The sequence below is a fragment of the Ammodytes marinus genome, assembly GCF_949987685.1.
Source record: "Ammodytes marinus genome assembly, chromosome: 8".
NCBI lineage: Eukaryota > Metazoa > Chordata > Actinopteri > Uranoscopiformes > Ammodytidae > Ammodytes > Ammodytes marinus.
Genome location: NC_137212.1, coordinates 24574551 through 24588538, shown reverse-complemented (window position 1 = coordinate 24588538; position 13988 = coordinate 24574551). Strand labels below are relative to the sequence as shown.

Here is a 13988-nt window from a genome sequence, read left to right as displayed (position 1 = left end):
CAGAAAGCTAAGCTCCCATCAGTCAGCTGAGCTGTTGTGGTGTGCCTGACGTGTGAGGAAAGGTTACAATTATATTTCACTCTTATGTTCAGGATTTGAACCCGCCCTCAGCGGCACTCAGACTATTTGAGGTGTAGCAGACAGTGAGAGCTGAGGCTAGGTAATTGGAATGTAACCACTTTGATGTGAATTAACAACGCGTCTCTTTCCTCATGAAGATGTAAGGTGGTGGTTCCGAAAAAAGGCCAATTTAGGTGAACATTGGAAAAGTAATTAGCTTGGCTCAACTAAACGTCTCAGCACAAGAAGGACGTGTTTTATTTAGCAAGTTTAACTGGAGATGGCGGCGCACTAATTGCGTTAGAAAGACAATGTCTTCAGTTCATCACAGCCTTTGTTAGAACTTTTTTTTTTTTTGAAAAGTTACAATTTAATGAATATGAATTGGTCTATTTGTTACAGAAACAGCTTTTTTTAATTTCCAATTTAACTAGAGTTTTTTAAAGACCACTTAGCTAGGGACATCTGTTCCCAACATGAGCATTTTCACTCCTATTACTTCTCCAGTTATTAAAGCTTTTATTTTTTGAACAAAAATGACCGCCATGAGCAAATCCTGACTACAAAAGAAAATAATGTAGTTGCAAAGGGCTTTGCTCGTAATCAGCGAGTCTTTTAAAAACAAGCTTTATATTTCACTCCTAATGGAAAGGTTCAGACTAATGCGTTTTAGCACTTAGGAAATACACAAGGTTCACTGTCGATGTATGGGTGTATGCTGCTGCTTGGTGCCCCTTTCTTTCAGTGTTTCCAGCTTAGTTTAGCGGAAAAACTTTTTTTTAGTAGCCAAAAATGTTATAGGTTGTGTGTCAGTGGAAAGGTTTGAATCCTAGTGTCTGAATTTCCTCTATTTGTCATCAGGGTTCAACCCATTATAAACAAGTCAGACATCCTGTGCACTTACCATTCTTTTTCTGTCAGAAAGTTTGTGTTTGCTTTTTGTTGTTGCTGTACTTTCTCCACACTGTGTGTTTTGCAGGCGCAATGCACTCTCTGGAGGTTGTCAAAATTCATTTTGGGGAAATGTAGAGAAATCACTAACTGAATTTGATTTAGATAAGGCGAAGGGTGAGGGAAATTCAATATACCGAGAAATAAATTCAGGAAGCTGCTGGAGATATCCGGCCCAATGTACTATATAACACAACACCTAAATTTAATTTGGGGTAAAGAGTGTGACAGGGGCATTAATATCATGGAGGATCTGGGATAGCAAAAACACAGTGTCTCTGCAGTAAAAGTCTGTATCACTACCAGACTTGTAAATTATGAATAAATCATCCGATTCAAAGAATGCTATGGTTACCTCCTCTCTGTGGCCACTCATCCTCGAGGCTTCCTAGTCCATTTAAAATGCACAGCTTGCCTCAGCTCTCTCTCTCTGTCTTCCCGTTACCTAGAGAGAGAGAGACAGAGCGAGAGAGGGAGTGAGATGGCAAGAAAAGATAGAAATTAGAGCGTGTGTTGTCAAAAGCGAGCGGGATCTTAATCTGACAAGAGTGACAATATGTTTCCCTGTTGGCTCAGCGGATTCTGTCAGGAGGAATAAGCGTCGGAGAAACATTAAACGCTAAAATAAAATAAAAAAATCACTTCATTCAGCGTTCAGTCGATGAACTCCTTGTGCAAATTCCCATAGCCCTGGTCAATAATTGATTAGGTCTGAAACGGCATTGTGCTGTAAAGACTCTTTGAGCTGTGACAGTACTGATGCATTGTGTATCCTCTAACTGTGGTTGTTGCCTGTACTTTCTTTCTTTTGACAAAAAAAAGCTGGCAAAAGGTAAGACAAGAAGAAGCATAGGTCAGTGTGTAACAGATCACATAAAACATTAGCGTTTTTTTTTCTCAGTGAAGATACATTCCAAACGGTTAAAATCCTCTTGGGTTCCATTTTGTTTTCAGCTTGTGGCCTAATGGAGTAATCCATAGTCAAGTTTGTCAACAACCCCGACCAGGTATCTCTGACTCATCCTGCTACCATCAGAAGAAGCACGGAAGTCGGAGACAAATGTTGAGTCCAGTTTGAGAAATAACGCCAAAACACAGCAGCAGCACATCATTTTACACTTGTGAGAAATAAGCACAGTCACAGTTATTGGGCACTTGTTTTTGGCCGCAGCCCACTGCAGCACAGGCTCCTTGGGAATGAGAAGTTAGTGTTTTCTGTTGCGGTGCTAATGTTGGTCTTGCCGGGGTATGAATCAACACTTAACTGGAATAAGAAATGGTATTTGTGAGTTTCGATCAATGCTATGACTGGGTATACTGTATATAATGTGTGTGAGTGTGTGTGTGTGTGTGTGTGTGTGTGTGTGTGTGTGTGTGTGTGTGTGTGTGTGTGTGTGTGTGTGTGTGTGTGTGTGTGTGTGTGTGTGTGTGTGTGTGTGTGTGTGTGTGTGTGTATGTGTTTGTGTGTGTGTTTGTGTGTGTGTGTGGTAACAATGTGTCTCCTGGTCTTCCCTATAGGCTGAGCCTGTGATCCTGGACCTGCGGGACTTGTTCCAGCTCATCTATGAGATCAAGCAGAGAGAGGAGATGGAGAAGAAGGCCCAGAAGGACAAGCAGTGTGAGCAGGCCGTCTACCAGGTAAACTCACCAACTCTCCTCAACCATTACCTCAGGGGGCGCTTCCACACCTGCTGCTGTGTTAGGTTCATTCAATTCATTCATCTACTTCCTGGAGTTTCTTCCTGTAGTTTTTCTGAAATTCTGACCAACTGTAGAGCAGTTCCGGAAATATACGTTATTGCTCCCGCCCCCCCAGACACAACTGACTATTGAGTGACAAGGTTTGTTCTCACGTTGGCTGATGCCGCTGCTATTTTGTTTCGCTTCACCAACTCATGGGACCAGAGAGAACGATAGACGTGAAAGAGAACTGACACTAACCAATGTATCATTCACTCGCATCCGGGTAGAACCAAGGCAGCAAACTTGAAGCCAAAAAGTGTGAAAGCGTCCTAATAATCTGCCATAAGTACGAGGAGCTTCATCCGAGCCACTTCAACCGACGAGTGGAGTGAGACTTGAAAAGGCAAAGCGAGAAGAATTACGTTCAGGTTTCATCAGTGGCACAATCTTCTGGTTTCACCTTGCTCCGTTCTATCTCCTGTCTTAATTCATTCTTTATCTCTCTCTCTCTCTATCTCGGTCTCTCTGATGATTGCCAAATGATTGTGTGTGAATGCTGGGAAGCTGCAAAGTCTTGCTGTGCCTTCCGCCTACTCTCTCGATTCCACCGGCTTAAACTCTCTCTTCACCTCTCCCCTCTGCTCCTTCCCTCCTCCTCTCTCTGTGTGATCTCTCTCTCTCTCTCTCTCTTTCTCTCTCCTTCCTGCCGCTGCTGTTCATCCACAGACAATACTGGAGGAGGACCTGGAGGACCCGGTCTACCAGGTAACTTCCTGACCAATCACGTGGCTGCTTTCAGCTTGCTCCTCTCTGTGTGCACTGTGTGTGTGGGGGGGAGGGAGACAGCCCCTGTTTGGTTCCACTATATGTTCACTTTTGGAAGGGTTTGGTGTCAGCGACAGCAGGATACGCTGGGTGTCCGACGTGTGCATGATCACCTGAAAGAATCGGGAACTTTTTTACTGCTTGAATTGTCCTCCATGTGTCACTGGGATCTTCTCTTCAGCTGCTTTCTTTACTTCATATCAATCTGAACCTATTGACAATGCTGTTTGACTAATCTCCTCCACTTTTATCACTGAATTTCTCTCTTCCAATCTTCCAATGTCTCTCCTGTGGTTTTTCCTCCTCCAACCTCTGCGGCTGACGTTGTAGTACATTGTGTTTGAGGCGGGACACGAGCCCATCCGCGACCAATCGGAAGAGGGCATTTATCAGGTATACTCGCAAGCTCGTCTTGCCTGCTTGTGTTCTCAGTTTGTGCTCTCGTCATTGCGGCGGTAGCCAGCTGTGGTTAAGCCCCCGCCAATAGGGAGCTCTTTAAAGTGTTTAAAACAAAAAGAGATTTAATCTTCCTTCTGCTAGTAGCCAGTAGGTACATCACTCTTTAATGGGACAAGTATACTGTTGTGGCCCACTCGTTAAAAAAGAACAACTTGTTTAGTTTTTTCACACATAAAAATGTAGAAACAGGGAAATGATAATCAGAGGCAAACAACAAGCAGCCAAGTCTCTCCACAGGGCCCTGACAGATAAAGCTAGCCACCCCAGGGAGAGGAGGCTTTTCTCTGGGTAGGCCTCTCTCTGAGGGACGGGGAGGGGGAGGGGAGGTGGAGGTTATTCCTGGGCCTGCGTGGAAGACACAGGACCCCCCCCCCTTCTCCTCCTCCGTTCCTCTCCGTTCCCCCTCTCTCTCTCTTTTTTTCCCGGGGAGATGAAAGAACGCGGGGGGAGAAGAAAGATTAATCACCAGCCTCTCGTTTGATCTTTAAATAAAATGGATTGAAAATAGACGAGAGCGCTGGCGCATGCACAGACACACAAACAACATCACACACATACACACACACACACACACACACACACACACACACACACACACACACACATACACATACACACACACACACACACAGGCGTAAGGAATGTGAGCCTCCTCAGCTAGCCTCCAGCCACACAGGAACTAACGTATGAATAAAGATGGCAGCTTCTGGAAGTAAACATTTGGGAGAAGTGACAATGCCATGCTGAGCTAGATAAGATATACACTTCTTTGTGGCTATTTATTTTTTTTCATTTACCACACACAGTCTGATCAGGGCACGTCCAACCAGACAAGAGGAGAATACAACTTTACTTTCAACATTGTTTCAATGTAGAAACAAAACCATAGGGACCCCCTCATGAGCTGCATACATCAGAACATCCCTATCAGCTACCATTGTGTCTTCTCGTCGCACACACACTGTCAAATCTATCAGCCTGTGTGACACGGAGATATTACATGTCTCTATGTGTGTGACAATCTGAGTTATTACATGTCTGTGGCTGTGATAAGCAGCCTTATCCATCCTTTATTAGAGAGAGAGAAAGAGAGAGGCCATCACTGCAGGCTGATTTAGTCTACTGATTAGCCTAGTAGATGACTTCTCACTCCACAGATTTTATTTCTGATTGTCCCGCACACACACACACACACACACACACACACACACACACACACACTCGCACTCTACTAGTGATAGATTGATTCTGGAGGGAGCCAGGTTTTCAGGGTGTTGTGTATCACAGGGCCGTAACAGTGACGTGTAAAGACTGTTTCATTGTTTGATTAAAGCAGAGCTCTAAAGCAAAGCTCTGCCGGGCTGTCCCCTGACTTTAATGCCCCCCACCCCCTCACCCCCCACCCTCCCCTTCGATTGTGTATAGGTTCCCACCAGTCAGCAGAAGGAAGGGGTCTATGACGTCCCAAAGCGACACCCAGTGAGTGTGACTGTGTGTTTGCCCCGTATCGGCCTGCCCCCCCCCCCCCCCCCTCTGACAAACCTCTCAGCTGTCCCACCATTGCAAAGGGGTGCAAAGCCTCATCTGCACATATAGCCCTGGCTATCCTAATAAGAGCCTTGTAAAGCTCTACCTTCTCCACGTCCTATTACCATCTCTCCCAAACAGTGCGTCTGTGATTTTCTCCCCTGAGAGGTTTGCTGGGACCCCAGTGCTCTTGTGCAGTGTGTGCTGTGCTACTCCCGTGCTTTGTGCTGCATTAGCTGTGGTGGCTGGTGCCCTTCCCCTCATTCTCGTTGTGGTTCTCGGGTATATGCTCCGTGTGGTTGTGTGTGTGTGTGTGTGTGTGTGTCCATGAAGCATGCCTGGCTGTGGCTTGCCAGTTGTGAATCCAGTGCAAACTTGCATGACCGACCTTATCCCAGATGGGCGCTTTTTGTCACTGTCATAGTTTTTCTCCTTTTAAAATGGATATAAATAATGCGTCTGGCTGGTTAATGTGCATGGCCTCATATTTCTGAATCTGTATCCGAGGATTTTGAAAGACAAAAAATTCACCCTGATCCATGCATAAAAAGTGTGTGCAGTGTAAATCTTTACTGCCTTTTGAGTGTGTGTGTGTGTGTGTGTGTGTGTGTGTGTGTGTGTGTGTGTGTGTGTGTGTGTGTGTGTGTGTGTGTGTGTGTGTGTGTGTGTGTGTGTGTGTGTGTGTGTGTGTGTGTGTGTGTAGTGTGAGTGTGAGTGTGTATCTGTGTGTGCGCACATGTGGGGCATATATTTAAGATCCTGTCATTGGCTCTCACACTAGCAGTGGTTATAATGAAAGACGACCTTGACCACTGTCGGGGTTTTGCACTATAACTCAGCCCGCTCTTTTATCTGCCTATAAAGATGCTAGTTATATCCGTGCCTAGGTTTAATCCACTAAAATCTTCACACTCACACTAAACCAGGCTGCTGTACTGTGTGCTAAAAAAAACAGACTCCTCCAAGACACTACAGCTACGCAATCTATGAATTTTTGGTAGGCTTTGAATCAGTCGCGCAGTTCTTGGCTGTGTATTATCCCCCTAGCTTTGGTAAGAGGCTTATACAGGCACCATAGTATTGCTGTGTTCTCCCTCACCCTGCCCCAAAACACATGCTGCGATTTGGATTGCCTTTGTGTTGGCAGGTGTCTGAACGTGAGCAAATCCAATATTTCTCTCTTGTTGTGCAACCAAATAGGAGTGGTCGTCCATTCTCTGCTTTACATAAAGCAGAGTCGTGGGGAGTAAATAAATATAACCTCGGTATCACACAGAAATATAAACGGATCAAAGAAAAATTTAGGAATGTATTTCGGAGCCAAAAGCTTGTAGTATTGTAGTTAGGAAGATCATTTAATCTTTTCTTCAGATAAATCCAGACTCAAGGAGAGCCGTGCTGCTCTCTCCTATGTGTGGAATCTCTCAAGCATGTTGCAGCTCAGTCAGTCAGTCGTGTCACAGCAGGTCTTTTCCATCAGAATTCGAAACGCTGCATCCACATCGTATTGTAAATATGAGAAATACAGTCTTTGTCATGGGTACATCTTACATTTAGAGCTACCGTTGCTGGCAGTACGATGTAACTGAAATCCATTCTGTACACACAAAGTCAATCAATTCAGTAAATGACAAGGGCGCTAAGTAGCCAACACAATAGAGTGAGTTAGTTTGATTAGTAGGTGAACTGATTACACTCATGTGCAGGGTGTGTATCGTTCTAAACTATCAGATGTTTTCTCTGTCCTCCCATTCAGCTGAAATGGCGTGACCGCAGCACTAGTACCTACTGTGACATAACTGATTGGGTGGGAGACCTAAGGCAGTAGCATTTATCTGTCCATTGTTGGTGAACTTAAGTGTTTATTTCTCCGGCCGAAAAGGTTCTTTGTGCTCTCCACAGAAGAGCTGACGGTGGACAGTGGCGTTAGATGAGATCATTGCTGTCGGCGAACACACACACACACACACACACACACACACACACACACACACACTCTCACACATACACACACTATACCCGGGGTGAAATGATACCGCCGGCAGAAATGCAACCTCCTGTCCGAAGCAATCTCTTCTATTGTTTACTCTGACACCTTCTTAAACAGGACAGATCAATAAAACACACACACAAACACACCCACCCACAAAAGGCCGTTTCTACCCGCTAAACTCTTGACCCTGTAAAACCTGAGGGAGTGTGCTGCTGCTGAATCAACACAATCTCCTATGTAGAGGTCAGCCTAGTACCGCCCCCCAGCCAAACACATCATCAGCTCTGCTCCAACACTGGATTAGTGTGATATATGATATAAGTGTGCTATTTATGTAGATTAAAATAGCCCCCCTGACTGTGTTTGTGTGAAAGAGAGTGCGGCAAAATGTCCTGAGTCCTGAGCTGTGTGTTGTTCAGAGTTGTGTGTGTGTGCGTGTGTATATGTGTGTGTGTGTGTGTGTGTGTGTGTGTGTGTGTGTGTGTGTGTGCATGTGTGTGTGTGTGTGTGTGTGTGTGCGTGCATGTGTGTGTGCTTGTTGGCATGTGCCAGTGTGATCATTCAGACGGCGGGGGGGATCAGCAAGGTGGCGTTAATTAAAGGGGCTGCGATAATTGTATGCAGAGCACATGTGCACAGGTAATTACCGTTTGCCCCCAGAGATGGCTAATTGATAGGTGGCGGCCGCACTGATAAAGATAAAGGGCCGGGCAAAGAGATGTGAGCGTGTATGATGGGCACCCAGGGATAATTGGCAGGGAGAGAGAGAGAGAGAGAGAGAGAGAGAGCACAGAAAGAAAGGCAGAGCAATCATATACTATTGTAGAGTCCAATCCAACTGTAAGGTCATTTGAACATTCTGTACATTTTCACATTCAACCATACATATTCCCAGACCTGATTTGTGTTGGGCAGCAGAAGATAATGAAGCCAATAGCTCAAGTAAATCATGCACTCAGCCATATTGCAGAGCACGCTATACTGACTACTCGTACTTTGCCAAAGCAATCTTCACCTCATGTCTCAGTGCCAGTGCTGGGGGAATGTCTGGCAGAACCCGCCATCCTTCTGCTTTAGCTGAAAAATAAATAAATAAGTCCTAGGTTGTTTGCACAGTCAGATGATTCAGATGTGGGCGCAAAAATTTCTGCCTCGTTCAAAAGCATGAAGGCACAAGCTCTAACAGCTGTTGGCTACACAGACAGACAACGCTTATTGTTAGGAAGAATTGAGTTTTGCATTTTATTCAGCGGATTAGTTGTTTCTCTTAATACAAACAACATTACATCAGCCTCATTGCGTAGTTCCACTTTGATGCAGATCCAGCTAACGATGATGTATGTAATGTACGATGCTACTCCTCCCTTTGCGCTCACATACAGCACTTTAGAGAACCCGCCTCCTCCTGCCGTCTCACACTGTGATTCCTGACACGTGGAAGCAAGCTTTATAGACACACGAAATGGGGGATTACATCAAGCTCAGTGCTGTAGTTTAAACCTTGTTATAGCTTCACCTGGACTCTTAAGTCTGGCAAGAGAAAACTTGCTTTGTCTGGGACGTATGCGCGTGTGTGTGTGTGTATGTGTGAGTGAGTGTTTTGTGTGCACCATCATACTCCATCTTAAACATGCCTCATTCAACTCACTCACTTCCGTCTCACCCTCTCTCTGACTGTGTGAAAGGACCACTAATACATGTGTGCGAGAACATTTTCCCATCCCACCTCTCATCTAACACTGGGGTTGTGATTGCAGAATGGACGTCACAACACCCCTCACCACCACCATCATCCTCATCCACAACATTGTCACGATCAGCCTGGCCAACCAGAGCAAACTGAGCATCAGCAGCAGCAGCAACAGCAGGCAGTGGCAGATCTAATAGACTTAGATCTGGAGATGGCGACTCAGGTAAGGAGCCGTACATACAACCGCAGAAACAGTGACACAAAAAAAAGCTAGCAGGGTTTTTTCAGTGTTATTTTATGAGCAGGGTACATGCTATCCTAAAGTTCAGTCACCCCCATATGTGATGTACTGCGTTGTAGTCCTAAGTCACCCCCAACTCTTGAAACCCTTGTCACATTATGAATAAAACATGCAACCTCACCTTCGCTGTCCCATAGTAACCATGGTGGAGGCAGATTTAGAGGCGGGTAAAACAGAGTATGGTTACATCTGAGCGTTCATACATGCGTGTACTGTAGGCATTAGGGGTGTGCGGAGACGTCATTATCTGTATCTGTATCTGTATCTGTATCTGTTCAACCAACAAAATTATCTGTATCTGTATCTGTATCCGGATACACAACAAGAAGTGGGCGTGGCGTATACCGGAAGTTTCTTTTACATTAGCCTACATTAAAGGAAGTCACACCTAAATTGATTTTCTAAACTAATATACATTGCCAATGCAATTGTTGTCCCTTCAAAGCATCACATTGATGTAATGTTGACATATAAGTCAAAAAGTCAGATATATTTCTACCTTTTCATCTCTCTCTCTCTTCTTTGTTCTCAGAATACGAAGAAATTCAGGGAACGAAAATATTGATAAATAACAGCCCAAATCTGTGCATAGGCTACTCACTGTTGGTAAATGAGGGCCAGTGTTTTACTTTTAACTTAATTAAGGTATCCCTTTAACTGGGGGAAATACAGCTGTATTTCATGATTATTTTTTATCTCTATCCCTCCCTCTTTTTTTACTTTTGTTTTACTAAACTAAGTTTTAGGAACAATATTTATCAACATACCAATCTCATAAACCCTAAATAATATGTTAGCCTTTCCACAAAGCCACATGTGATTTTAATGTGTCAAGTTTGCAGTTTCCGATTTTATTGTATAGGTCCTGAAGTAGGCCTAGCTGTAGCCTATACGCATTGATTGACAGCTGAAAAAGAACAGGTCCTAAGCATCAGTTTGATGGAAACGTTGTGGTGTTTGAAAGAGTTTAAGCAGTAGGCCTAGTGAATGTAAATACATCGGGGAAGGGCTGACGGTGACTCGAGGTGCAGCATATTCCATTGGTTCGTCTCTTCTCCGCCACGGCAGCGGCCGGGTTACGAGGAAACTCACATAAAAACGGCAGCAAATGCGATCGGTAGAACCCTCTATTCAAGGGAAAGGGCGAACGCGCTGCGTTTATCAGTGGATAAAAAGAGAGAGACCGCGGGTCACGGGACGCGCCCGGTCCTCTCATGTCCACCGCAGAACATCTGTTAGTGTCATTCTACCTGTTGTGTCATTGAGGCGGAACGCGCTGCGTCAATTAGGCGCATAATATATATAAAAAAAAAATCCCCGAATAATAACGGGACTATTCGGAAATTATCCGTATCCGTATCTAACTCATTATCCGTGCTTATCCGAATACATATTCGGATTCGGGCTCATCCCTAGTAGGCATGGTACGATAACTGGTCTCAAGGTTTACTGTGATATGAAACAGTCAAGGTTTCATTACCGCCACTATCTCTGTCATAGTGTTCTAAGGTACTAGAACACACAGGATGTTGACATACAAGTTTATTAATGTACAGAATATTCCTGCATCACAACCACTTTTACTAGAAGAGAAGTGAGCATGTCTCTAAAAACCGTGTTGAGCTGCTCACTTAACGGACTGCTTTTATTTAAATTTAGTTTAAAATAATTAAATTATTGTTATCATACAAGTTCATTCATGTTCAGAAAAATTCCATATGTTGTTCAAAAAATAACAATTATGTTCAGGCGGAAAAAAAATGTACATTTCAAAATATCAATCAGCAATACAGTGAAACCGTGGTGTTTTAGCTTAAGGTTATCATACCATCAGAATATCATACCGGCCCATGCCTAGTGTACTGCACATGTGTGAAGGAGGGATGATAAACTCTCCATTTGCTCAGAGTGGAGGTCCTCTTGAGTGTGGAGTGTACTTAAAGGGCAGAGCTGGTAGGGTTGTGTTGGCAGACAGTGGCGGTCATCTGGCCTGAGGACACACATGCAGAGTCAAGCTGCCCTGGAGCACCTTAATGACAAAGCATTCATAACACTCTGCTAGTCTGACCCAATAGCCCTCCTCCTCCCACCACCACCACACACTTAAAGAATATTAGAGTCAAGGGAGTTCACTGAAAGTTGACAGAAAGTCTATAAACGTCCAACTTCCCCCCTTTACTGTTTGAACACATGCTCCAGTGCCGGCAGTTTCAATTTGGAGAAAATCAGCCCGTGTTATATAGACTCAGAGCCTTAACGTCCAATCAAAAACTATAGGAATTGATGTTGTTTTATTTTGAGAATAGTGCTTTCTTAAGAGCTGCTTTTTGCATTTAATCCCATGGACATCCTATCCAGCTATCAGCCCTCTCTCGTGGTGGATTCACCATTTTGCGTATCTCGGCTATCGAGCTTATCTTCCCTGTTGATTAGATCTTTATCCGTCGCACTACACTCTGCGGTAACAATAGTCGTATAGCATTACAGCCCCTCTCCCATCCACAACGTCCCCACCCAGACCCGTATAGCTGTAAAAACACCATGTCCACAGATCCATTTTCTGATAGATGTAGAAAAAGGAACTTTTTTAGCGGTCTGCAGTATGTGTGTGACCCTACGCCGGGGAAGATATTCTAAGAACATTCATTATCTCAAAAGAAATTACCCGCATCCGTGATTTATGCTAATCTCTGACCATGTATTCAAGGCTTAAATTTTCCTTTATGACTAAAAATAGAGATCCCTCCACTCGTTGGCCACCGCCGGGCCTAAAGATATTATTAATGTGGAAAGAAGAAAAAAAGAGCCGGGGTGGATACTAAAGAGAAGGATCATGGGGGGTGGACTGTGAAAAGAAAAGGAACCATACAGAACAAATTCAGATCAAATAGAAAGGCTGCTGTGTTTGATAGCTATTCCCCTCTGAGGCACATCACACATCCTCTACAAGAGGGGAGCAGTAATGACTTGTCCAGGAGAAGACACTGGTGCAGTAATGATGGGGAGGGGGGGGTGGGGGGGGGGGCTCTGCTTTAAGACAGCTGCAGGAAAGCATATTTAAAAGACATTAAAGGCAGAGTCAGCTATTCTGGAGAATGCTTGTTGTCAAAATCACGTTATGTCAAAATCAGTGAATATCTCCTCACGATCCGCTACCTTTTTGACTGTGTGTGCGCCTTAACAAAATCCAGTGTTAATACACAACCTAGGCTCTGTAAACAGGCTTGTTGCTATAGCTACAACGGGCCCCCTTTGTTTACATACACGTTTACAGAGCCTAGGCTGTGTATGACCACCAGATTTTTTTTTCAGTGCTCAAACACAACACAACAGACCGGTAGCGGATCGCGAGGAGATGTTCACTATTTTTGTCAAAATAAAATATTTTTACAATGAGCATTCTCCAGAATGGCTGACTCCACCTTTAAGCCATTGTTTTATTGTTCCTCCGAGGGCCAAGTACAGGAGTTGCGACAGCAGAAGAAGTACAAATGAATAGAGAAAGTAAAACCTTATACATATATATAGAATTACATGAAATAACAGCAAAAACCTAAACTATTCAAGAGCAGTGAACCTCTTAGTCCATGCAGTCGCCACATAGGCCCAGTGTTGTACATGTGGAGCAGGTGACAGATTGTGATATCTATGGTAGGTATGTCATCATTGATCAATCATCTCATCTCATTATGTCATCTCTCCTCACCCCCCTCTCTGTTACCTCTGCGGTTGCTGCCTCACAGTGCTCAGGTAGGTGCTGCAAACGTATCCAGCTCCTGTTGTGTTGCATGCAGTGTGTGATGCTGCATGTTGCACCGGAATGCAAAGTGACCCACATGATGTAGATTGTACTGTAGCACTACTACGGCATGGTCCCCTTACCTGACTGCTGTTAGCGTTAATCCTTCTCTTCCTTGTTCTCAGAATATCAACCAATTAGAGCTCTTCGGAGACATGTCCACGCCCCCTGACATCACCTCTCCGTCGGTGAGTGCCTGTTACACATGCACACGCACGCACACGCACACACACACACCACATTGTGTTTTCATCACTTGCGAGGACATAACATAGACTTACATTAATTTCCTGGAGACTTGCCCTAACCATAACCACTACTTCTCTAACCTTTACACTAACCCTAACCCTAACCTTAACCTAAACCTAGGTCTATCCTCACCTAAAAGTCTTCACCCTAAAATGTCATTATTGCGTTAAGGGGACTTCCATTTTGTCCCCAAAAGGAAGGTACGTCCCCACAATATCACTGTGTAAACAGAAAAATGTCCCCACAACATCAGTGATACGAGCCCGCACACACACACACACACACACGCTAACACACTCACACAAGTAAGTTTGCGATTTACATCTTGTGAAATCCTAGCTTTGTTTCCCTAAACGTTCCTACTCTACCCTAGAAAAACCAGCATCTGTGACACGATGGTTTAGAGAAATCCATAAAGTATTTCCATTGATATACTCGTGCTTGGACGAAA

At 44.3% G+C, this 13988-nt stretch overlaps 1 protein-coding gene across 2 annotated transcripts in view; it reads left to right on the top strand.

The window, feature by feature from the left end:
* The window catches only part of dab1a (DAB adaptor protein 1a), a gene marked incomplete at both ends in the record, with an annotated part of 56836 nt that overhangs the window by 27020 nt on the left and 15828 nt on the right, over nt 1-13988 (top strand). For both annotated transcript variants that reach the window (XM_080032492.1, XM_080032493.1), the window contains 5 exons: nt 2530-2649; nt 3421-3459; nt 3850-3912; nt 5404-5457; nt 13414-13476. In XM_080032492.1, coding sequence (XP_079888618.1) covers nt 2530-2649; nt 3421-3459; nt 3850-3912; nt 5404-5457; nt 13414-13476 — 339 coding nt within the window. The remainder of the gene's footprint in view (nt 1-2529; nt 2650-3420; nt 3460-3849; nt 3913-5403; nt 5458-13413; nt 13477-13988) is intronic.